At 33.5% G+C, this 26,554-nt stretch overlaps 2 protein-coding genes across 2 annotated transcripts in view; both read right to left on the bottom strand.

The window, feature by feature from the left end:
• Window positions 1-16,335, bottom strand: part of LOC139900547 (uncharacterized) — a 54,610-nt gene extending 38,275 nt beyond the window's left edge. The window contains exon 1 of the mRNA XM_071883313.1: window positions 16,269-16,335. Coding sequence (XP_071739414.1) covers window positions 16,269-16,335 — 67 coding nt within the window. The remainder of the gene's footprint in view (window positions 1-16,268) is intronic.
• A 5,703-nt stretch (window positions 16,336-22,038) lies between these two features.
• On the bottom strand, window positions 22,039-24,536 carry LOC139896952 (F-box/FBD/LRR-repeat protein At1g13570-like). Its single transcript, XM_071879586.1, has 4 exons — window positions 24,381-24,536; window positions 22,679-23,278; window positions 22,540-22,598; window positions 22,039-22,457 (listed from the first exon to the last, which is right to left on the bottom strand). Exons 2-4 carry the CDS (start codon window positions 23,261-23,263, stop codon window positions 22,415-22,417), a joined length of 687 nt encoding a protein of 228 aa, XP_071735687.1. The 5' UTR covers window positions 23,264-23,278; window positions 24,381-24,536; the 3' UTR covers window positions 22,039-22,414.
• Between the last annotated feature and the right edge of the window lie 2,018 nt (window positions 24,537-26,554).

Here is a 26,554-nt window from a genome sequence, read left to right on the forward strand (position 1 = left end):
ATAGGAATTTTGACGCGGACTCCGTCTGGAGGCGTATGTCAAATTATAATATTTTTACGCGGGGAGGAAGACACTCCTATTTAGATATTAACAAAGCAGAGCTTCGTATTATAGATATATTTTTAGCTCATTCGATTACACAAAGAGGTAACAACAAGGAGAAAATGACTCTACACGATTTATTTTACCTTAAATGTATTCGAAACACTAGAAGCTTTGTTAATATTCCCTACTGTGTTGGTTTTTATCTGTCCAAAATGGTGGAAGGAATACAGGACGTGGGAATAATAGGAGGGGGTATTTTTGTTACTCTCATTGGAGAGTATTTAGGCGTAGATAGGGATCAAGGAGGTCCACTGATGGTGTGTAGGGAACAGGGATCAAGGGGGTCCCTATACCGGGTTCCGACTTCTCGAATATTAAGATGCTTCTCCGATCCTTTGGGTATTTCCTCCTTTAAATTTCCCTCTTTTAAAACTCCTTGTTGTGCCTCCTTTATTTGAGTAGTAAGGTTATTGTGAATCATTATATTCATAGATTTTACTCGAATGGGTTCTCTGTCCTTCCTGCTCAAGGCGTCGGCTACCACATTTGCCTTCCCCGGGTGGTAACGAATCTCAAAGTCGTAATCATTCAACAATTCAATCCACCTACGCTGCCTCATATTCAGTTGCTTCTGATTAAATATATGTTGGACACTTTTGTGGTCAGTATATATAATACTTTTGACCCCATATAAATAATGCCTCTAAGTCTTTAATGCAAAAACAACAGCACCAATTCCAAATCGTGAGTCGTCTAATTTTGCTCGTGAATCTTCAATTGTCTAGACGCATAAGCAATCACCTTCGTTCGTTGCATTAATACACAACCGAGACCTTGCTTTGATGCGTCACAATAAATCACAAAATCATCATTCCCTTCAGACAATGATAATATAGGTGCCGTAGTTAGCTTTTTCTTCAATAACTGAAACGCCTTCTCTTGTTCATCCTTCCATTAAAATTTCTTCCCTTTATGCGTTAATGCAGTCAAGGGTTTTGCTATTTTGGAGAAATCTTGGATGAATCTTCTGTAGTAACCAGCCAATCCTAAAAATTGACGTATATGCTTCGGAGTTTTTAGGATTTCCCACTTTTCAACGATTTCGATCTTTGCCGGGTCCACCTGGATACCTTCTTTGTTCACTATGTGACCGAGGAATTCTGACCGACTCTAGACAAGATTTCATCAATCATGTCTCCGGGTAGGTCTCTTAAAATATTGGGTTGTCTATCCATTTTGTGTTTTTATACTGTAAAATAGACAAGAGTTAGATTTATAAAAAAAAATTACTTATTAATACAAGAAATTTTTACATATATCATAAAGCATAAGCACACTATATTACATATATTACACCACACGAATACAACTATCTTATTCCGACTCGCTCGTTTCTTCTTCTTCGATTTTGGTTCGTTTTGCCAAGTTTCTAGGGATATATGATGTTCCCCTAATACGACCCGTCGTTTTCCACATTGGTTTAGAAAAACCTGGTGGTTTAGAGGTTCCCGGGTTATTGTCACAACTTAAGAAATACGGGTGTTGACGATACATATAAAGTTCATCAGGTTTGGAATCAAATTTCTCTATTTTTATGCCCTTTCCCTTATTGTTCTCTTTTGCCTTATTAAATTGTGTTGGGGTAATTTCTATAACATCATCGGAATCCTTGTCGGGATCCGATTCATCGGAGAATTGGTAATCCTCCCAATACTTTGCTTCCTTGGCGGAAACACCATTGACCATAATTAACTTTGGTCGGTTGGTTGAGGATTTTCTTCTACTTAACCGTTTTATTATTTCCTCCACTGATTCTATTTCTTCTTCTGGTTCCGATTCTTCTTCCGGTTTCGACTCTTCTTCCGGTTCCTCTTCGGGAACTTGTGAATCAGTCCACGAATCATTCCAATTTACATTTGACTCTTCATTATTATTAGGTGAGTCAATGGGACTTGTTCTAGAGGTAGACATCTATCACATAATATCAAACACGTTAAGAGATTAATATATCACATAATATTCACATGTTAAAAATATATAGTTTCCAACAAAATTTGTTAAGCAATCATTTTTCAAGTAAACACGGTCGAAGTCCAGACTCACTAATGCATCCTAACAAACTCGATAAGACACACTAATGCAAAATTCTGGTTCTCTAAGACCAACGCTCGGATACCAACTGAAATGTCCCGTTCTTATTGATTAAAAACGTTCCATATTAATTGATTTCGTTGCGAGGTTTTGACCTCTATATGAGACGTTTTTCAAAGACTGCATTCATTTTTAAACAAACCATAACCTTTATTTCATCAATAAAGGTTTAAAAAGCTTTACGTAGATTATCAAATAATGATAATCTAAAATATCCTGTTTACACACGACCATTACATAATGGTTTACAATACAAATATGTTACAACGAAATAAGTTTCTTGAATGCAGTTTTTACACAATATCATATAAGCATGGACTCCAAATCTCGTCCTTATTTAAGTATGCGACAGCGGAAGCTCTTAATAATCACCTGAGAATAAACATGCTTAAAACTTCAACAAAAATGTTGGTGAGTTATAGGTTTAACCTATATATTATCAAATCATAATAATAGACCACAAGATTTCATATTTCAATACACATCCCATACATAGAGATAAAAATCATTCATATGGTGAATACCTGGTAACCGACATTAACAAGATGCATATATAAGAATATTCCCATCATTCCGGGACACCCTTCGAATATGATATAAATTTCGAAGTACTAAAGCATCCGGTATTTTGGATGGGGTTTGTTAGGCCCAATAGATCTATCTTTAGGATTCACGTCAATTAGGGTGTCTGTTCCCTAATTCTTAGATTACCAGACTTAATAAAAAGGGGCATATTCGATTTCGATAATTCAACCATAGAATGTAGTTTCACGTACTTGTGTCTATTTTGTAAATCATTTATAAAACCTGCATGTATTCTCATCCCAAAAATATTAGATTTTAAAAGTGAGACTATAACTCACTTTCACAGATTTTTTACTTCGTCGGGAAGTAAGACTTGGCCACTGGTCGATTCACGAACCTATAACAAATATGTACATATATATCAAAGTATGTTCAAAATATATTTACAACACTTTTAATACATTTTGATGTTTTAAGTTTATTAAGTCAGCTGTCCTCGTTAGTAACCTACAACTAGTTGTCCACAGTTAGATGTACAGAAAATAAATCAATATGCATATCTCAGTATTGATCACAACTCAAACTATATATATTTTGGAATCAACCTCAACCCTGTATAGGTAACTCCAACATTCACATATAGAGTGTCTATGGTTGTTCCGAAATATATATAGATGTGATGACATGATAGATCGAAACATTGTATACGTGTCTATGGCATCTCAAGATTACATAATATACAATACAAGTTGATTAAGTTATGGTTGAAATAGATTTGTTACCAATTTTCACGTAGCTAAAATGAGTAGTTTTTACCAATTTTGTTTTGCTCGCCATTTCTTCGTTTCTAATCCGTTTTAAGTTATTTAAGCGGCCACGGTTTCGTATTGAACTTGACTTTATGAAACTAAACAGAAAAGGTATAGGTTTATAGTCAGAAATACAAGTTACAAGTCGTTTTTGAAAGAGGTAGTCATTTCCGTCGAAAGAACGACATCTTGATGACTGTTTTGAAAAATATACTTTCACTTTGAGTTTAACCATGATTTTTGGATATGGTTTCATGTTCATAAGAAAAATTATTTTCCTAGAAGTATAGCTTTTAAATCAAAGTTTTTCATAGTTTTTAATTATCCAAACCAAAACAGCCCCCGGTTGTAACTACGACGGCGTAAATTTGGTTTTATGGTGTTTATCGTGTTTCCGGGTTTTAAATCATTAAGTTAGCATATCATATAGATATATATCATGTGTATAGTTGATTTTAAAAGTGTAGTTAGAAGGATTAACTTTATTTGCGAACAAGTTTAGAATTAACTAAACTATGTTCTAGTGATTACAAGTTTACCACTTCGAATATGATAGCTTTTTATGTATAAATCGAATGATGTTATGAACATCATTACTACCTTAAGTTCCTTGGATAAACCTACTGGAAAAGAAAAAAATGGATCTAGCTTCAGCGGATCCTTGGATGGCTCGAAGTTCTTGAAGCAGAATCATGACACGAAAACAAGTTCAAGTAAGATCATCACTTGAAATAAGATTGTTATAGTTATAGAAATTGAACCAAAGTTTGAATATGATTATTACCTTGTATTAGAATGATATGCTACTGTAAGAAACAAAGATTTCTTGAGGTTGGATGATCACCTTACAAGATTGGAAGTAAGCTAGCAAACTTAGAAGTATTCTTGATTTTATGTAACTAGAACTTGTAGAATTTATGAAGAACACTTAGAACTTGAAGTTAGAACTTGAGAGAGATCAATTAGATGAAGAAAATTGAAGAATGAAAGTGTTTGTAGGTGTTTTTGGTCGTTGGTGTATGGATTAGATATAAAGGATATGTAATTTTGTTTTCATGTAAATAAGTCATGAATGATTACTCATATTTTTGTAATTTTATGAGATATTTCATGCTAGTTGCCAAATGATGGTTCCCACATGTGTTAGGTGACTCACATGGGCTGCTAAGGGCTGATCATTGGAGTGTATATACCAATAGTACATACATCTAAAAGCTGTGTATTGTACGAGTACGAATACGGGTGCATACGAGTAGAATTGTTGATGAAACTGAACGAGGATGTAATTGTAAGCATTTTTGTTAAGTAGAAGTATTTTGATAAGTGTCTTGAAGTCTTTAAAAAGTGTATGAATACATATTAAAACACTACATGTATATACATTTTAACTGAGTCGTTAAGTCATCGTTAGTCGTTACATGTAAGTGTTGTTTTGAGACCTTTAGGTTAACGATCTTATTAAATGTTGTTAACCCATAGTTTATAATATCAAATGAGATTTTAAATTATTATATTATCATGATATTATGATATATTAATATATCTTAATATGATATATACATTTAAATATCGTTACAACGATAATCGTTACATATATGTCTCGTTTCGAAATCCTTAAGTTAGTAGTCTTGTTTTTACTTATGTAGTTCATTGTTAATACACTTAATGATATATTTAATTATCATATTATCATGTTATATATAATATAACAATGTATTAATATGCTTCATATATATTTAGTAAGACGTGGTTATAACGATAATCGTTATATGTATCGTTTCGAGTTTCATACGTCAATAGTCTCCTTTTTAAGTATATAACTTATTGTTACTATTTTTAATGAGATACTTGATGATTATTATATCATGTTAAACATATAATTATTCATTTATGTATCATCATGTCATATACAACTTATAGCGTTCGTGAATCATTGGTCAAACTGGGTAATCAGACGTTTACAAAATTTCCGTTTCAATTAACCAAGTCTTAACAAGTTTGATTGCTTAACATGTTGGAAACATTTAATCATGTAAATATAGTTTTCATTAAACATATAATCATAGAAAGGTTCGGAAAAGTTCGGGTCACTACACTGTTACTGACGTTTACCAGCGTATAGATGAGGTAGAAATGACAAACGAGGCTAGACATAGTCAGTACGAGCAGTGGCACGCCGAGAATGTGTACGAGCATTCCAGGCAATGACAGCATGATAGATGGTACTATCATCAGCATCAGATCATGAGCCAGCTATCACCTCAGGTACCAAATAACTACGTACCGACCCGACCTGCTTACTATCCGCCACACCAGCCCGATATGCGAGCACCATTTACTCTCTACGACCCCAACCAAGCCTATCGGTACACCTATAACCAACCGTGGAACCCGACCGACGACATGAACTGGAACCCCTATCCAGATTGATACAGTTCCCGTTGGTGATTTTTATCTTTTATTATTTTTATTTACTTATGTTTAAAACATATAATATTGTGATACTTTTATGTAATTTTTAACATTTTTCTTATTTTGTTACTAATATTTCGTATTTATAATTTGAAAGTGAGATGTTAAGTCACATTTCAAATTACCATGCATGTTATTATTTGTATGTATGTATATTGTCAATTGTACGCAACAGGGTAAAACAGCGAACTTTCAAAGAGTGGCATTAAGTTCAGCAAAAGCTATTAATTTTGACGACAACACGAAAAACAAGTGTGATGAAACAACAGACGGAATGAACAAATGATGTGCCCCATTTATCATTCAACATAAACAACAATATGTTTGGAAACTTAGGTAAAATTTAATCATTTTTCTACGCTAATCACCCTCAATAATTTAAATTTTTACTGATTTCTTGCAAATGAGGGCATTGCAAGATCTTAAGTGTGGGAAAGGGTTAAATTCTTTCGGATTTTTGAAATTTTAAATTTAAAACACTTGGTTACCATTAAAAATACTAGTATCTAGTGCTCTGTGATAATAAAGAACAGTCCTAGTCTTATATACTGACTACCCAATTCTAGTAAAAAAATTTCAAAATTTTCAACTAAATTAACTCAAAATCATGTTGATGCATATTTATGAACGATAAAACTAGGTGTTAACACCGAAATTATTGTTACCTCGGAAAGGACATAAATTGAGAAACAACTCAAAACGCTTGAATTCATTTAAAATGGAATAGAGGAAAATAAAAAGGCAAAGAAAGGAAAATAAAAGCCAAGTGTGGGAAAAATTTACCAAGTTATTTAGAACATATGTTACATATTTTTGTACAATTAATTGAAGATGCTTTTGTTTTGGACGATATTAATCAGTTTTACCCAGTTTATTGTAATATAAATAGAATTTAAAAGGAAGTAAAGTCTTCCGAGAAAAAGACACGCGCTTCTTGATTTAGGTCAGGAAGTTGTCGTCCAGACCAGTTGTAGAGTCTACGAAAAACCTTGAAAAGTTTTCTCGAAAATCAGCTGGAAATCCACGGACCTCAGCATCAAACATGGTCGCCAAGTGGTCAGACTTATCCTAACCATGAGAGGATCTGTCTCATACAATGGGGGCACCGTGCAAATTAGCTTATAAGACTAATGAATCAGATCTCCATAAAGGATAATCTCCTTAAAGATCAAAAATCAGCTTTTAAGCCTGATATTACTCAATCCTTGAGATTGACTTTTAAAGATTGAAAATTACAAACTCATGGAATTCAATGATATCTAAACTCGAGCTTGAACGAGAAAATATTTTGATCAAATTACAAACCGATTTGTTTTCTGAAAACCCTATTTTCAATGCGTTCATTACCATTGAACGTAAAATCCTAGGAATTCACCGTAATTCATTAGGTCACTTGAACTAAATCGGGTGTCAACCGTAAAAATGGTGGTAGAATAGCATGGTCGAAGACAGGACCTTGTGCCAGACCGAAAAACTATAGGGTGATCTTTACTATTGCTCCTACAAAGGATAGTAATTGCATCCGACATGACATAGACCATACTCAAAAGCATGTCACGGGACATTGCCTTAACAGTTGCTTGTTCAACGCTTTCTTTTACAAACCAGATGGTAGTTTACCGAAAGGTAATATACGGAGCAAGTATACTGGACGTGTTGCTTTCCCAATACAAGGTTAGCAAGTGGGTGATACAAAACAAAAAGTTTTGAGCTAAAATTTTCAAATCTGAAACCCATAAAACGCACAAAAACATTTTGCAAACACCGGTGAAGGGTTATTCCGGAAAACTTATCTAGGGTAAAAGCTAGATTGAATTTTCAAAAGATCAAATGTTTTCATAAAGATCCAATTTCCTAAAGGATCTAAATTTTCATAGTCATGTGGGACTGTAAACCACAATGTTACTATCATTGTTCATACCGCCGTATAGAAATCACTGATGTACAAAGTGTGAAGAATAAAGAAGTGATTCTAGTAAAGTTTTATTCAAGTTCTATATTTCTTGAGGATAAGCAACGCTCAAGTGTGAGAATATTTGATAATGCTAAAAACGAACATATATTTCATAGCATTATCCTTCAAGAAAGACAAGCTTTTGGTTGCAATTGTTCTATTTACAAGTGATATTCGTTTAAATAATAAAAGGTGAAGACAAAAGACAGATTCGATGATTTGAAGACGCAAATGACCAAAACGCTAAAAAGTACAAAGTACAATCCACGAGGTTCAATTTATAGATGAGAAACGTCTAAAAGTTACAAGAGTACAAGCCGCAAAACGCAAAGTACAAGATATTAAATTGTACGCAAGGACGTTCAAAAATCCAGAACCGAGACCAGAGTCAACTCTCAACGTGCGACGCAACGGACTAAAAATTACAAGTCAACTATGCACATGAATATAATATAATATATAATTAATTCTTAAAATTATATATATATTATATTATATATTAAAAACCGTCGGCAAATAAGAAAATAAAAGTTTGTGAGCTGTCCCAGGGGGCCATGCGATCGCATGGCCTGGAAGAAGTAATCTCATGCGATCGCATGAGCCAGAAAGTTGGGTCAGGACCTATAAATAGCCAGTTTGCTCGACGAAAAATATACACAAAAATTTCAATCTCTCACTCTCTGATATATATATATATATATTTATATTTTAATTTTAATTTTAATTTAAGATTAATAATAATAAGGTTATAGTGGCGAATGTTTTATGTTTGTAAGTCAAAATTCTGTCCGTGTAATGCTACGCTATTATTAATCATTGTAAGTTATGTTCAACCTTTTTTAATTAATGTCTCGTAGCTAAGTTATTATTATGCTTATTTAAATCGAAGTAATCGTGATGTTGGACTAAATATTAAAGACGAGGTAATTGGGCTTTGTACCATAATTGGGGTTTGGACAAAAGACCGACACTTGTGATAATTGGACTATGGACTATTAATGGGCTTTATATTTGTTTAACTGAATAATAGTTCGTTAATTTAATATAGAGATTTACAATTTGACGTATCTATAAATAACCATATACACTCGATCGGATACGATGGGCGGGATATTTATAAATACTAATAATCGTTCAATTAACCAGACACGGGAATGGATTAATAGTCAATGGACTCATTAAAACAGGGGTGAATTATGTACAAGGACACTTGGCGTAATTGTTAACAAAGTATTAAAACCTTGGGTTACATGCAGTCGATATCCTGGTGTAATTATTAAACAAAGTATTAAGACCTTGCTACAGTTTAAGTTCCCAATTAGTTGGAATATTTGACTTCGGGTATAAGGATAATTTGACGAGAACACTCGCACTTTATATTTATGACTGATGGACTGTTATGGACAAAAACCAGATGGACATATCGAATAATCCATGACAAAGGACAATTAACCATTGGTAATAAATTAAAATCAACACGTCAAACATCATGATTACGGAAGTTTAATTAAGCATAATTCTTTATTTTATATCTTATCGCACTTTTATTTACTGTCATTTTATTTATCGCACTTTTAATTAATGTACTTTTTAATTATCGCAACTTTTAATTACTGTCATTTTATTTATTGCACTTTTAATTATCGCAATTTTATTATCGTTATTTACTTTATGCTTTAAATTAAGTTATATTTATTTTTAATATTTTACATTAGGTTTTAATTGTAACTTAAGTTTTAAAATCGACAAACCGGTCATTAAACGGTAAAAACCCCCCCTTTTATAATTAATAATAATAATAATACTACATATATATATATATATATATATATATATATATATATATATATATATATATATATATATATACACACACACACACACACACACACACACAAATATAGTTTTAAAAATATAGCGTTAAACTTGGCTAGTTCCCTGTGGACGAACCGGACTTACTAAAAACTACACTACTGTACGATTAGGTACACTGCTTATAGTGTAGTAGCAAGGTTTAGGTATATCCACTCTAATAATAAATAAATAACTTGTGTAAAATTGTATCGTATTTAATAGTATTTCGTAATAAAAATATAACTATTTCGTACCCCTCTGCTTTAACATCACATATCTCCTGGTAGGTCTTCTAAAATTTTTGGTTGTCTATCCTTAACGTCAATTTTATGTTTTTATACTGTAAAATAGACAAGGATTAGATTCGTAAAAGATAATTAACAAACAATACAAGCAATTTTTACATAGAACATAAAAGTACAAGTACACTACAATACACAACATGATTACAACCCTCTAATCTGAATCACTGGTTTCTTCTTCTTCGGACTTGGTTCATTTTCCTAATTTTCTAGGGATATATGGTGCTCCTCTAATACGAGCTGTCGTTTTCCACAATGGTTTAGAAAAACCTGGTGGTTTAGAGGTTCCCGGGTTATTGTTACAATTTGGGAGATACATATGTTGCCAATACATATAAAGTTCATCGGGGTTGGAATCAGGTTTCTCTATTTTTACACCTTTTCCCTTATTACTTTCTTTTGCTATATTAAATTGGGTCGAGCTAATTTCTAAAACATCATCGGAATCCTCATCGGGATCCGATTCATCGGAAAATTGGTAATCTTCCCAATATTTTGCTTCTTCGGCAGAAACACCATTGACCATTTTTAACTTTGGTCCGTTGGTTGAGGATTTTCTTTTATTTAAATGATTAACTACAGGTATCAATATTTCTTCCTCCGGAACCTCTTCCTCATCCGGTTCCTCCTCATCCGGTTCCTCCTCATTCGGTTCCTCCTCTTCCAGTTCTTCTTCGGGAATTTGTGAATCTTCCCAAATTATATTCGACACTTCATTATTCTTAGGTGAGTCGATGGGATTTGTACTAGTGGTAGACATCTATCACACAATATCAAACACATTAAGAGGTTAATATATCACACAATATTTACATGTTAATAATATATAATTTCCAACAAAAGTGTTAAGCAATCGTTTTTAAAGAAAACACGGTCGAAGTCCAGACTCACTAATGTATCCTAACAAACTCGATAAGACACACTAATGCAAATTTCTGGTTCTCTAAAACCAATGCTCGGATACCAACTAAAATGTCCCGTTCATATTGATTATAAACATCGCGTGGTTTTGACCTCTATATGAGACGTTTTTCAAAGACTGCATTCATTTTTAAAACAATCATAACCTTTATTTTATCGATAAAGGTTTAAAAAACATTACGTAGATTATCAAATAATGATAATCTAAAATATACCGTTTACACACGACCATTACATAATGGTTTACAATAAAAATATATTACATCAAAAATTAGTTTCTTGAATGCAGTTTTTACACAATATCATACAAGCATGGACTCCAAATCTTGTCCTTATTTTAGTATGCAACAGCGGAAGCTCTTAATAATCACCCGAGAATAAACATGCTTAAAACGTTAACAAAAATGTTGGTGAGTTATAGGTTTAACCTATATATTATCAAATCATAATAATAGACCACAAGATTTCATATTTCAATATACATCCCATACATAGAGATAAAAATCATTCATATGGTGAACACCTGATAACCGACATTAATAAGATGCATATAGAATATCCCCATCATTCCAGGACACCCATCAGACATGATAATTTCGAAGTACTAAAGCATTCCAAATTCCAGAATGGGGCTTGTTGGGCTCGATAGATCTATCTTTAGGATTCGCGTCAATTTGGGGGTCTGTTCCCAAATTCTTATGCTACCAAGCTAAAAAGGGGCATATTCGGCTTCGATCATTCACCCATATAATGTAGTTTCATTTACTTGTGTCTATTTCGTAAAACATTTATAAAATTGCATGTATTCTCATCCCAAAATATTAGATTTTAAAAGTGGGACTATAACTCACTTTCACATATTTTTACTTCGTCGGGAAGTAAGACTTGGCCACTGGTCGATTCACGAACCTATAACAAATATGTACATATATATCAAAGTATGTTCAAAATATATTTACAACATTTTTAATATGTTTTAGTGTTATAAGTTTATTAAGTCAGCTGTCCTCATTAGTAACCTACAACTAGTTGTCTACAGTTAGATGTACAGAAATAAATCGATATATATTATCTTGAATCAATCCACGACCCAGTGTATACACGTCTCAGGCTAGATCACAACTCAAAGTATATATATTTTTGGAATCAACGTCAATCCTGTATAGCTAACTCAAACATTACTGCATATAGAGTGTCTATGGTTGTTCCAAATAATATATATAGATGGGTCGATATGATATGTCAAAACATTTGCATACGTGTCTATGGTATCCCAAGATTACATAATATATTAGAATACATGTATAATACAATATAAGTTAGCTAGGATATGATTAATATAGATTTGTTACCAATTTTCACGTGGATACAAGAAGCAAAATTATCCAATCTTGTTTTACCCATAACTTCTTCGTTTTAAATCCGTTTTGAGTGATTCAAGTTGCTATGATTTCATATTTAACTTAAGTTTATGAATCTAAACAGAAAAAGTATAAGTTTATAGTCAGAAATACAAGCTACAAGTCATTTTTGTAAAGATAGTCATTTCAGTCGAAAGAACGACGTCTAGATGACCATTTTGGAAAACATACTTCCACTTTGAGTTTAACCATGATTTTTGGATATAGTTTCATGTACATAAGAAAAATCATTTTCCCAGAATAATAGCTTTTAAATCAAAGTTTATCATAGTTTTTAATTAACTAACCCAAAACAGCCCGCGGTGTTACTACGACGGCGTATATCCGGTTTTACGGTGTTTTTCGTGTTTTCAGGTTTTAAATCATTAAGTTAGCATATCATATAGATATAGAACATGTGTATAGTTGATTTTAAAAGTCAAGTTAGAAGGATTAACTTTTGTTTGCGAACAAGTTTAGAATTAACTAAACTATGTTCTAATGATTTCAAGTTTAAACCTTCGAATAAAGTAGTTTTATATATATGAATCGAATGATGTTATGAACATTATTACTACCTCAGGTTTTGTGGATAAACCTACTGGAAATGAGAAAAATAGATCTAGCTTCAAAGGATCCTTGGATGGCTTAAAAGTTCTTGAAGCAAAATCATGACACGAAAACAAGTTCAAGTAAGATTTCCACTTGAAATAAGATTTTTAAAGTTATAGAAATTGAATCAAAGTTTGAATATGAGTATTACCTTATATTATAAAGATATCTTACTATAAATAAGAAAGATTTCTTGAGGTTGGATGATCACTCAAAGTGGATTTGCAAGATTGGAAGTAAGTTAGCAAACTTGGAAGTGTTGTTGGTGTGTTCTTGAATAGTTGTTTTATAACTTGGTTTATGTATGGATTTATGAACTAGATTGAGCTAGATTTTGATGAAGATGATGAAGAACACTTAGAACAATGGAATAACACTTGAGAGAGAGTAATTTGATTCAAGAAAATTGAAAAATGAATGTGTTTGTGAGTCCTCTCATTCACGTGAATATAGGGCTTCCATATAGGCTCCATTAGTTTGTAATTTTGTGAGATATTTCATGCTAGATGCTAAATGATGGTTCCCACATGGTAAGGTGACTCACATGGGCTGCTAATAGCTGATCATTGGAGTGTATATATCAATAGTAAATACATTTACAAGTTGTGTATTGTACGAGTACAAATACGAGTGCATACGAGTAGAATTGTTGATGAAAATGAATGAGGATGTAATTATAAGCATTTTTGTTAAGTAGAAATACTTTGATAAGTGTCTTGAAGTCTTTCAAAAGTGTATGAATACATATTAAAACACTACATGTATATACATTTTAACTGAGTCATTAAGTCGTCGTTAGTCGTTACATGTAAGTGTTGTTTTGAAACCTTTAAGTTAACGATCTTGTTAAATGTTGTTAACCCATTGTTTATTATATCTAATGAGATGTTAAATCATTACATTATCATGATATCATGATGTATTAATATATCTTAATATGATATATATACATTAAATGTCGTTACAACGATAATCGTTACATATATGCCTCGTTTCGAAAACCTTAAGTTAGTAGTCTTGTTTTTACATATGTAGTTCATTGTTAATATACTTAATGATATGTTTACTTATCATAATATCATGTTAACTATATATATATATATATATATATATATATATATATATATATATATATATATATATATATATATATATATATATATATATATATATATATATATATATATATATATATATATATGTATATATATATCCATATATATGACATCATATAGTTTTTACAAGTTTTAACGTTCGTGAATCACCGGTCAACTTGGGTGGTCAATTGTCTATATGAAACCTATTTCAATTAATCAAGTCTTAACAAGTTTGATTGCTTAACATGTTGGAAACACTTAATCATGTAAATATCAATTTCATTTAATATATATAAACATGGAAAAGTTCGGGTCACTACAAATTCTGGGCAGTTTTTGAAGAGTATAAATAGAAAGAGATGGAGGTTTTCACATATATCATAACTCAGTTGAATAGTAATTCGTGGTGGCTGATCAAAATTAGGGTTTCATTGCTATTTTATTAAGGTTTTCATCAAGTTTTCATCATCCATTCCATTTTACATCAAGGATTTGAAGATTGGATCAAGATCTAGGGCTTATTCTTCATCATCTTCATCTTCTTCATTTAGCACTTTTGTAATTTCTTAAGTTTGGTACAATCTACTCTTGTTTATTGCTTAATCATGTTTAGATTTACTTTATTTGCTTGTATTTATCTCAGTATTGTAAAAGTCGTCCGACTTGACCGACGCGTCGGTCGATGCGTCATTTTTTTGGGTTCTCCGTCCCGTTTTTCTGAAAACGACTCAAATGACGGTCAGAGCTAAAAGTTCGGTCAAAGTCTGTCAAAGACGGTCAAAGTCAGTCAAATTTTCGTCAAGATTGATATATTTTAAATTTAGGGTTTGTTTTCATATTTTTGACCGCTCTTTTCTCTATGTTCTTACTGATTATGTACTCGATAACATTAATTGAGTTTGAAGTTTGATTGTTTTTAAATTCAAGTTCTTATTTAAGAAATTTATGGTACATAATCAACTAGTTTACATATATATAAATATATATTTAAGAAATTATTAATAAAGTCAACGTTGGTCAATGACCGATGCGTCCCCGACGCGTCCCCCGACTCGGCCGACGCGTCCTTTTTAGGTCTCGACCGATGCGTCCCCGACTCGCGACTTTTACAACCTTGATTTATCTAGTTCTAGCCATGATTGGCTATATTTTATTATGTACACTTGTTTATGAATCTTGATAGCTAAGAGTTGTTCATTTTGATGTTGATGATTATGTTTAGATGAATCTATTAGCTTGATGATTGTGATTTGTCATTAGAATTAGTCAAAAGATCCTTTGCTATGATTGTTTTGGACTTTACTTTGATTATATGAGTTGTGTAGCTTTCAAAGGAATTTGATTAATGAAGCAATTTGTACTTCAACACTTAGGTGATCTAGACAATCAAATTTGGGCTTTCAAGGGATTGGGGTCTTGATTTGAATTGATTTTCAATTGGTCCTTAGTCAACATAGTGAAGTTTGGTTTTCTTAAGGATTTCGATTACCAAAGGGTTTTAGGGGACTTTAACCTAGGCTAAGTACTTGTGATAATTGCATGATTCAAATAAGATCAATTGATATAAGCTTATGGGAATTTGCAAGTATTGATTTGATCACAATAACATCTAGTAGGGATACTAGTCCAAAGTTTGAGCATAATTAGACCTTAAGTGAACAAAAGAACAACCCGAATGCTTCAAGTGGATTAAGCAAGTGTACGTGCCTTTAATATTGATATTTACTTAATCACTCTTAGTTCTTTGTTTAAATTACAATAGTTTTCTTAATATCTAAAATTCAAACCCCCAATTAAACAAACCTTAGGATGATTATGAGTTTTCATTGATTCAACTAACATTCATCGCTCTCTTGGGACGAACCTTAAACGGAAAACTTACTAATTGCAACTACCGAGTAATTGCTTCTCGTATGCTTGTCACATAGTTGAGTCCATGTTTAAGTATAAAATTTGAAGATAAATATATGTTTGTGAAATGAGCATCAGCAACCGATCGAGCATAACTCTCCACACAAAAATATTAGCTTTTCGAGGCACAAGTTTGCACCATCTTGTTCTAACCTCGGCATCATGAACATACAATTTGTCAATATATGAGCAAGTATTGTTCACTTTGAAAATACCTTGGTCGCCAACTGTCCATTCCCATGCATCATCATTTTCATTACAAATGGTGCCACTTAGTTCCATTGCTAAAGTCGAAAGGCTGCTCAGGTTTCTAGATCCAATATGAGTCCAAATCTATTCCCAATTCCACACCCCATTAACTAAACGATCTGCAATGAAACATTCTTTGTTCGTTTCTAAGTGAAATAATCGATTAAACTTCTCCTTCAAAGAACCATTGCCTTTCCAATTGTCTAACCAAAATCGAGTATTTCGACCGTTACCCAACTTAACTCGTAAGACATCACTTGGAAGAACGCCTTCATTCTTTGATGTAGAAAAAAGATTAACAATGGATCCCCATACGCTGGACCCGCGGAATTTGTTCCCATCTAAACCACCTTTTGGACCGTACATCATCCTGATTAATTCGACCCATTTAGATTTGGGTTGAGTAACGAAACACCACACCCATTTAATGATTAAAGCTTGATTAATAGTGCGTAAACTGTCGATGCCAAGACCACCATAATCTAAAGGCGCCAACACTTGATCCCATCTAACCCAATGAATCTTTTTAATGCCCTCTGAACTACTGCACGAATACCTTCCAAATCGTTCAACACCGTTTCGGGACATTTATAAATCGAAAGGTAATATATACCCAGGCTACCGAGAACGGACTTGACTAAAGTAAGACGCCCCTCGATAGAAAGAAGATTGAACTTCCACTCGGATAATCTTTTGTGGAATCTATCACAAAGCGGCTTCCAACTAGAAATTCGATTCATTTTAACTCCAACCGGAAGACCTAAATAAGTGAAAGGGAGCGCGCCAATAGAACAGCCAACATGATTTAGAAGATTTTCCACTTCAGCTTGTGAAACCCCAACTCCATAGATGTGGGATTTAGATATATTAATCTTGAGGCCCGAACACCAAAAAAATCGATTTAGAATATCTATGATGCCGTCCAAACTTTGTTGACACCACTCCGAAACAAACACAACATCATCTGCATAGAAAAGGTGTGACACTTTGACACCTTGGCCATCGAACTTAGCAGCGCTGATCAAACCATGTTGCACACCTTCTTTAATGAGCGAATTTAGACCTTCCATAACGATCAGAAATAGAAAACGACTCAACTGGTCTCTCTGACGAAGTCCACGTCTGATAGAAAACTCATTAGTTGGACTCCCGTTAACTAAAAGCGAGGTGCTAGACGAATTCAGAATCATTCGATTCCACCCTCTCCGTACATGCCCAAACCCCATTCTGTCCAACATATAATCTAGATAATCCCAATTGACGGTATCATAAGCCTTCTCAAAATCCAACTTGAATATCAACAATTTTCGTTTATTTCTCTTATACCAATCCATCGTCTCATTTAAAATTAAAGGGCCGTCAAGAAATTGTCTCCCACTAATGAAAGCCGATTGTTCTTTACAAATAATATTATCAATAACTTTCGCCAAACGATTTGACAAAGTCTTGGTGATAATCTTATAAATGACTCCAATTAACGATATTGGCTGAAAATCAAAGATACATGAAGGAGAAAAAACTTTCGAAATTAATGTTATAAAAGCCGATCCCGCGCTCTAAGGCATTCTACCTGTCGAAAGAGCTTGAGAAACCGTACGAACCATATCAACTTTAAAGATATCCCAGAATTTTTTAAGAATGCAAAATTGAACCCGTCTGGACCGGGAGCTTTATTATTCCCGCAGTCCCACACCGCCTCGCGGATCTCCTTTTCCATAACAATGGTAGAAATCAAATTTTTCTCCTCCTCCTGAAGTACGTCATCAGGGTTAATAACCTGTAAAACAAAAACATGCGAGTCCCAAGAAAATTTATTTTGGTAGAAACCAAAAAACTCCTCCTCAATAAGTCTCGGGTTAGTCACCCATTCCCCATTAATCGAAAGACCTATAACCATTGGGGAGTTTCTTCTTTGTTTTAATAGACAATGAAAGAACTTAGAGTTCTCATCTCCTTCGGCGTCCCATTTTGTGACACCCCGTACAAAATCAATGTATACGGATCATCAACAACATGTCCATTACAAGGTTACAACACTATATACTGTTTGGAAACAAGTTTGCATTCATGAAAAGATAACGTTTTACGAAAGATAGCGTGCTTCTACGAATAGAAAGCATTAACACAAGTATGTGACACAAAGGTCATTACAAGCCATTGTTCAAATGTAACATAAGTTTTGAATGCAAAGTAAAAAGTTCCATAATTGAGACATCTCTAGGCAATGCAGCGGAAATCTAACACCAAGAGTCTAATACAGCGGAAGCAACAAACGTCTAAGCACTTGAGAAATAACATGCTTAAAAAGTCAACATGAATGTTGGTGAGCTATAGTTTAATTGTAACAATAACGTAATGTAGGCCACGAGATTTCGTATTCAAAGCAGTATGAAAAGTATATGCTTAACCGTGGGCACTTGGTAACTAACTTAACATAAATATCACCCCCTAAAAGTACACTTGGCGAGTGCGTAAGTTTACGAAGTATTAAACACCCGTTAAATGCTAGCGCGACTAGCCGGAGTGGGGATGTCAAACCCTATGGATCCATATCTAAGATTCGCGTTCACCGGTTCAAAAACCAATGACTAAACGTTACCGAGCTAAGGGGAAAGTTTATGCCGTTATATAACCCACACATATATAAAGTTTAAGTAATCGTGCCTAGTAAGTAAAACATAAAAAGCGCATGTATTCTCAGTCCCAAAAATAGTTGAAGTAAAAAGGGAGCTATAACTCAAAGTGATAGTGCAGTAAATGTCGATACGGGATAAGTAAGCAAGTAAGTTGGTCCAAAAGGTCGTCAACCTAAGTCAAAAGTTACTAAGTCAGTAAATCGCCCCAAAGGGTTTAAAAGTACGTAAGTCAAATCTTAAGTATCATCATCATCATCGTACGTAAAAAGTAAAGTAAGTTTTCAATCAAGAGTAGAGATCAAAACAAAGGTTGACTTCGTTCAGCTGCTACGACCTCTATACAAACTGAAATGACGCGCGGTCAGTGGCCAAGGCTCCGTATGTGAGTCCTTTTACCGCTGTCCGATTTTCAGATCCGAATTCGATGTCGTTTGGCCGTGGCGACGATCCAAGCGCGAGTAGGTCAGAATTTTTCAGCACGTCATTTCAAGGGCGTAGTGACTTTCGGGAGGCTATAAATCCTAAGCCGTATATCGGATTTAGGAGAGTCTTAAACGAAAAGTCATCTACTACTATCTGGAAATCAACTTTTCCAGGAGCCCAGGGGCCTGATCAGACCTTGAAAAACAGAAAACAAGTGCTCCGGTGGGATTCTTGGTGTTTGATGCTCATCACGGTTCTCATCCTTGATGCGTGTAAGCTTCAAGTGTACAACTCTTGATGTTTTAGCATTACTTTAACCAAGGTTTAACCATCAACACACAAGTCAAGACTAAGAAACAATATACAACTCATCTAAGAGTTTGAGCAAGATGATGAACCAAAGTTACATCAATTTCTTAGTTTCAACACAAGTACAAGTTCTATTAAGCTATAAACTTTGAATCAAACTAAATAAGCAAGACCTTAAGCTATAGAACTTAGATCTTAGCTAAATATTAAAGACCTTAGACTACAATGTCTAGATCTCATGTTCTTAGTGAAACCCTAAGTCATAACACTTAGACTTTCAACTTTTACACAACCATAAGTTATGAAACTTAGATCTTGTAAAGTAATATGAACACAAGCTAATGAACTTTTGTTTAAACAAAGTAGAAGACCATAAGTTACACAACTTAGATCAAACACAAAAATGAAACCCTAAGCTAGAGAGCTTGGATTCCTAACAACACTTATGAGATCTCAAGCTAGTAAGCTTGTATCTTTTGTTTCAAGAAAACACAAGTCACAAATCTAAAGTGCAACAAATTAAAGAAGATCATAAGTTGGTAAACTTTGATCTTAACTAACTTTTTTTTACAAACATCAAGCTAGTAAGCTTGTATTTCAAACTTTCTTGAAGATCCATAAAGTAAAGTGTTGGATCTACAAATTTCATGAAGATCATAAACATGAGTTTTGATCTTTTAACACAATGAAAGAGATCTTAAGTTAGTAACTTAGATCTAACAAGATTATGAAGATTCAAAGCTAAAAGGCTTAAATCCTTCATGTTCTTGAAGATTCTTCAAAATAAAGTTGAATCTTACAAGAATTATGAAGATTCAAGTTACAAAACTTGAATCTTTGTTCATGATGGTGATGATTCATGAATTAAAGTAAGAAAAGAAAGAAAAAGAAATCAAGAACTTACAAGTTCTTCAAGTAATTTAGAGAGAAAACATTAGAGTGAGAAAGTAGAGAGAAGTGTGTGTGTTTGAATGAAATGAAATGAGCTAATGAAATGAGCTTAAAAAAAAATAAAGTGGTGGTGAGGTGGTGATGGTGGCCGACGGTTGGGGAGGCAAGGGTGGGGGGGACCAATTTGGCCTCATGTGGTGGTGGCATGGTGTGGTCCATGGTAGTGGTACAAGTTGTGTTGGTTTGTTGGGTGGCATGCAACATGGTGCAAGTATTGTACACAAGCATGCATGTAATCTTGTCTTATTAATTACATGAGCTAATTATTAATTATATGGGCTAATTAATCCATTAAGTAGTCCACTAAGTTGAGTAGGTTGGGCCATAGAAGTTCATTAAGGTGTTAAGTCCATTTAGGCAACTAGTAAGCATTAGTAACACTTAAGCGTAATTAAGGAACCATCAAGCCAAGTAATTGTCATAAATAATAACAACTATGCTTACGTAGTCGTAATGTTCCAATTATGACACAAGTTTAACGTGTACCAAGTACGTAGCTCGTTTTAAACGATAAGTGACACTAACGGTCGTAAATGCATTCAAGGATCATGTTAAGTGATTAAGCACTTAATAACACGTTGTAAGGCATTAACGAAAGTAATTAACATAATTAATGATCCCAGAATATAATCTAAATCAGTACGCACAAATACGCAGTTTCGTGAAAATAATAAGTAAGATAAAAAGTCGAAAAAGTCGGGTCGTTCCACATTTAACCTTTGATTTTTGGGCAATGTCATCGTCTTCCGCTTTTTGAATCGTTTCTAGCGCCTGCAACAAATTAGTGCGTTCAATTAATTCATTGTCAGTAACATGGTTATCTTCTATAAGTTTCTCAATTGCATCTACTCTTTCCACAGCAAATTTTTTCCTTGAGTTAACATTAGATCTATGCTGAATAGCAGATTTTTTCCTCGAATTTCAGACCTCCCACTCCCATCCAACAAACAAGGTGTTGAGTGTACCACTAGGTCACAAGGGCGAGTACTATATTTATTTCGGGTAAACCTAGCTGAATAGCAAAACACACCTCATTTACTGAAGGGTTTATAGAATCTTCTAGTTCAAAAAAGGTAACGAAAGTCTAATAACTAAACGTGAGCCTTTTGTAGGTAAACTATATAACAAAACCTTTTCATCGGAAGATGAAAGAGACTAACAAGGATACAAGCAAACCGGCAAGGCTCGAAGACACTAAACAAAACGACCGAGCTACTGCTAACTAAATGTGAGCCTTTTGTACGTACTCCAAGTAATGAACTTGGATGATTCGAGGTTCCTTCTAGGCCTATCTTAGAATCAACATACATAAGCACCCATAACAAGATCAAACAGTACGTACAAAATAATTAACTTAACTGGGTTCCGCACACAATAATTACTTCTAAAACAAGCATTACAAAAAAGAAGGTAGCACTTCATGCAACATAATAACATAATCTAAACATGTACTCCACAAAAATAGTACACATAAAAGCACAACACTTTGCTTTGACAATCCTTAATACTAACAAAGACAATTACCTAACATCACCAAAATCTTAGCCTTTATGAAGAGGTTTTTGGGCGTTCAATAAGTAATTTTGCTGAAGGCGATGCACGGGAAAATGGCCGGTAAATCATATCTCTAAGAATCTTCAATTCTTCATCAACAGAAACTTTGTCTTCAAGCTCAATTCGTGCTAACGTTAGTACAGGCGACTTAGCCATGATGAGTTTCACACATTCTCTCTCAAACACATTGTTACTAAAACTTATTATTCCAAAATATGTAAGATGATCCAAGGTCAAACTCAAGTCGTATTGGAGATCAACAAACTTCTCATTATCATACATCTAATTCAGAGAACGTGGTTAAAGGTCATTAAAACTGTATCTACAGGAAGATTAGATTATCTTAAGCAATACAATTATATACCTGAAAAACGTTTCAAAATTAATGAATTTTTCATCGACATATTCTTTTTCATCAGCAATCTGCATCAATAAACATAAACATACATTTAAAATGATTTCTTCAAGTGAAGAAGCTTCATAAAAGGTTATATGCACGTTACCAAAAAGACTTCTTCAAGTAGTGGGCAACTCGAGAGGAAATTTTGAAGCACTTCAGCAGTAACCCGAACGTCTTCAAAGTACACGTCCCTCAACTTATTAAATCCATTAAATGTCAATGGAGGTTCAAAATCACAACAGAATAGCTCTAAAGATTCTAACCCTTTTATCAAAAAGAACGATGTAGGTAATTTGTAGCAGGGGTCTGAATTATTTTCAATGATCAAACATTTCACATTAATTCTCCTTGAAAGAAAAAGTATGATCTGGTCAAACTCGGTTTCCATGCCCAATTTGTTGACAGAAAGCTCGAACTTTAGTATCGTCGGACCACTGTGTAGTAACAAAACATGGAAGATCGCATTGACTAGTTTATATTTCAACAAAATTCCAGTACCAGATATCGCTCGAACCAAGTTGTTATCAAATACAAGTTTGGGCATGGTCATCCAAGAATACCTCCATTTCTTTGACAAGATGCTCGTTCTTAATGCATCTCGGATTGGCATAAGAGTTAAAATTGTTTCGATTATGTTTTGAGGAAGGGAGCTGATTATATCTAAACTTAGACGTTGAGTTTTCATCATATACGGTCCACAAGTCTGCAATATAAAACCGAAAGTATTGACAAGGGAATCTATCTATAGTTAATATTAAAATCCTATAATGATGATGTCATTATTAGGCTAATTCATTTATTAAGAAAAAATCAAAAAGAAAAAGAAAAAAATCTAAGCATGGTGGGTGATGTCATTAATCTAAATAATTTTGAATTAAAATTAAATCTTATTAATTAATTATTATTATTAAATCTTATTAATAATTATTTTAATTATTAAAATTAAATAATTTTGAATTGTTTTAATTAATTATTTTGAATTGAGTACGAGAACGTATAAAAGTTAGGCAGAAGGAAACCAATTCTAAATTTATATTTTGATTTACACTTTTAAAATAAATGACAACTAATATTATCTCTTATGATTGGATGTGAATTGTTTGATATGCACTTTAGGTGTTTGATGAAATGTTCAGCGGACGAGTTTCTTAGTCGGACTCCATGGTTCCACGGGTCATTAAACTAAATGACTTTAGCATTTACGTTAACTTAATACCTAAAACATATCATTAAACTGTTTCGTTTAAACAAACTCGTGGTTTCACGGGTCATTTCACCTGTATGGTTATATAAAAGATAAAGTATTATCCAGAAGATCAGTGACAGATATATTTTTTAAGAAAAGAAAAAAAAAAAAAAAAACATTTATAGAAACAAAAACCTTACTTTATAAATTATAACTGAACTTTTACAAACTATATATTCACATAAACAGGGACGCATTATCAGACTTTCGGTAGTTTTAAAGATAAATAAAAGGACATTTCTTTTAACTTTCGGAAGTATAAAAGTGAGAAATCAAAGTAATTTCCTGAAATCAAACGCACTGTTCTTTCAAGATGGATCAAAAATATTATTTTTATCAGATCTAGGGCTAGAAAATTAGGAGTTTCGAGTAAAAATAATTTTCAATTCAGATTAAAGTGATGTGTAGCTGTGCTGCTACTCAATCGAATTTATAAATGGAAAAATAAATAGAACTTGAACAAAAATTATATTTAATCGGCAGTACAATGAGTTGTTGAGCTAAGGAATAGAATAATACATGTTCGCTTTTCTACAAGAAAGAAGAGACTATGAATTACCTCTGCGCTTTTTGATGGATTTAGGGCTCCATTATCATCATCATCCAGCTACAATTTGGGACTGAAAGTGCGAAGAGTGCGCAACCAAACGCGGAAGTGATAAACCAGTTAAATTAGGGCAAATTTTTGTAAAACGTGTAGATATACAAAAACAGTCATAAGGTTCAATTTAATTTTAGTAAAACGTTACCACCATTTTGTGTAGATATACAAAAACAGTCATAAGGTTTTTCCTCGCGTTATTGCGCGCGAAATGATTGTCGCTAAATAATTGTCCCCTTAAAAAATGTTATTTATTGAATTAAATTATTTAAATATTGTAAGAGTTTTTTGTAGAAAGTTTTTCGGTGGGAGTTTTTGGTGAGAATTATTTTAGAGGGAGTTTTATGGAGGGAATTTTGATGGAAATGTTTGACTATAAATATGTAGTCATTGTATAAGAAGAAAAGTGAAGGAGGTAGGAAGAAAAATAGAAAGCTTATGAGAGTCGTTCTACTCCGTCCCGTAAAGTGGTCTCGGTGATTAAATAACGATGGGAGCAAATTCCGTTATTGTAAGAGATGAGTTGAGAGATACGTGGTTGTATTCAAGAGTGTTGTAAGGACCGTTCATTCTTGTAATATTGTTCGTATATAGTGAAATTTAAGTGGCCGCTGGTCCCGTAGTTTTTACTCTCCCTTGAGAGGTTTTCCACGTAAAATGTTGTGTGAGTATTACTTTTTATGTTTTGTCGTTTATTATTGACTTATACATGGTTGTGTGGTTCTTAATGTGATCGGGATCGATCTCGAAAGTGATATGTGTGCGGGTCCGATCCCAACAAACTGGTATCAAAGCGGAGTTCGGGGTTCGTGGAGAAGAATCGCATAACCAGGAAGAAGTCAATTTGTGAAGAAAAAAACGCTCGGTTTGTCATATTCTGCGCAGAGACAAGAGAATTGACGGTATGGGTTCGTTAACCGTTGGATCGGTGTAAATTTTGGACTGTATGTTCATAAGAGGTAGATACACGATCTGACCGTTGGGATCTTTGATTAGAGTCGCCGTTCGATAGATATATGGTTCTGAAGTCAGCTGCAGAAAGTTCGTCGATTTCAGCACAGTTGAGAAGAAAAGGGTGCTGCAGATTCGTTAACCGTTGTATCGTCGTGATTTTTGGACAGCGAGTTCAAAACACTTCGATTTATATTGTGACCGATTTTGTGGTGATCAGAAGAGTAGATTGGGAGATACATGTGTCAGAAGTTGCTGCTGAAATCTTACGAAATGAAGAAGTTATTGAAGAGATGTTCAAGATAAAGAGGCTCGGTGGAGATGTGATCATGGAGAGTTCATTGTGTCGAAAGTTTTCCTAACAATGAGATTGTTTGGCGGCGTTTCCCGGTTGAGATAAAGTCGGCGGCAACAACATGAAGATTAAAAATCCATGTTCGAGATCGAAATTTAAAGAATTGGTTCAAGGGAGGATATGTTATTTATTGAATTAAATTATTTAAATATTGTAGGAGTTTTTTGTGGGAAGTTTTTGGTGGGAGTTTATGTGGGAATTATTTTAGAGGGAGTTTTGTGGAGGGAATTTTGGTGAGAATGTTTGACTATAAATATGTAGTCATTGTGTAAGAAGAAAAGTGGAGGAGGTAGGAAGAAAAATAGAGAGCTTATGAGAGTCGTTATACTCCGTCTCATAAGGTGGTCTCGGTGATTCAATAACGATGGTAGCGAATTCCGTTATTGTAATCTACCATTGTGAGATGTGTTGAGAGATACGTGATAGTATTCAAGAGTGTTGTAAGGAGCGTTCATTCTTGTAATATTGTTCGTATATAGTGAAATTTAAGTGGCCGCTGGTCCCGTGATTTTTACTCTCCCTTGAGAGGTTTTTCACGTAAAATGTTGTGTGAGTATTACTTTTTATGTTTTGTCGTTTATTATTGACTTATACATGGTTGCGTGGTTCTTAATGTGATTGGGATCGATCTCGAAAGTGATATGTGTGCGGGTCCGATCCCAACAAAAAACTACAGAGTATATGTTACTCATTCAATCATATACCCATGTTTATGGTATAATAAAATGAGAAAACATATATTAATTATACTTTTTTTGCTAATTTAAGTAAAGCTATGTTAGAATTTTTATTTATTTAAATTAATAAAATGTGATGATTAGTTTTA

This window comes from Rutidosis leptorrhynchoides, chromosome 3, assembly GCF_046630445.1.
Source record: "Rutidosis leptorrhynchoides isolate AG116_Rl617_1_P2 chromosome 3, CSIRO_AGI_Rlap_v1, whole genome shotgun sequence".
NCBI classification, from domain to species: Eukaryota; Viridiplantae; Streptophyta; class Magnoliopsida; order Asterales; family Asteraceae; genus Rutidosis; species Rutidosis leptorrhynchoides.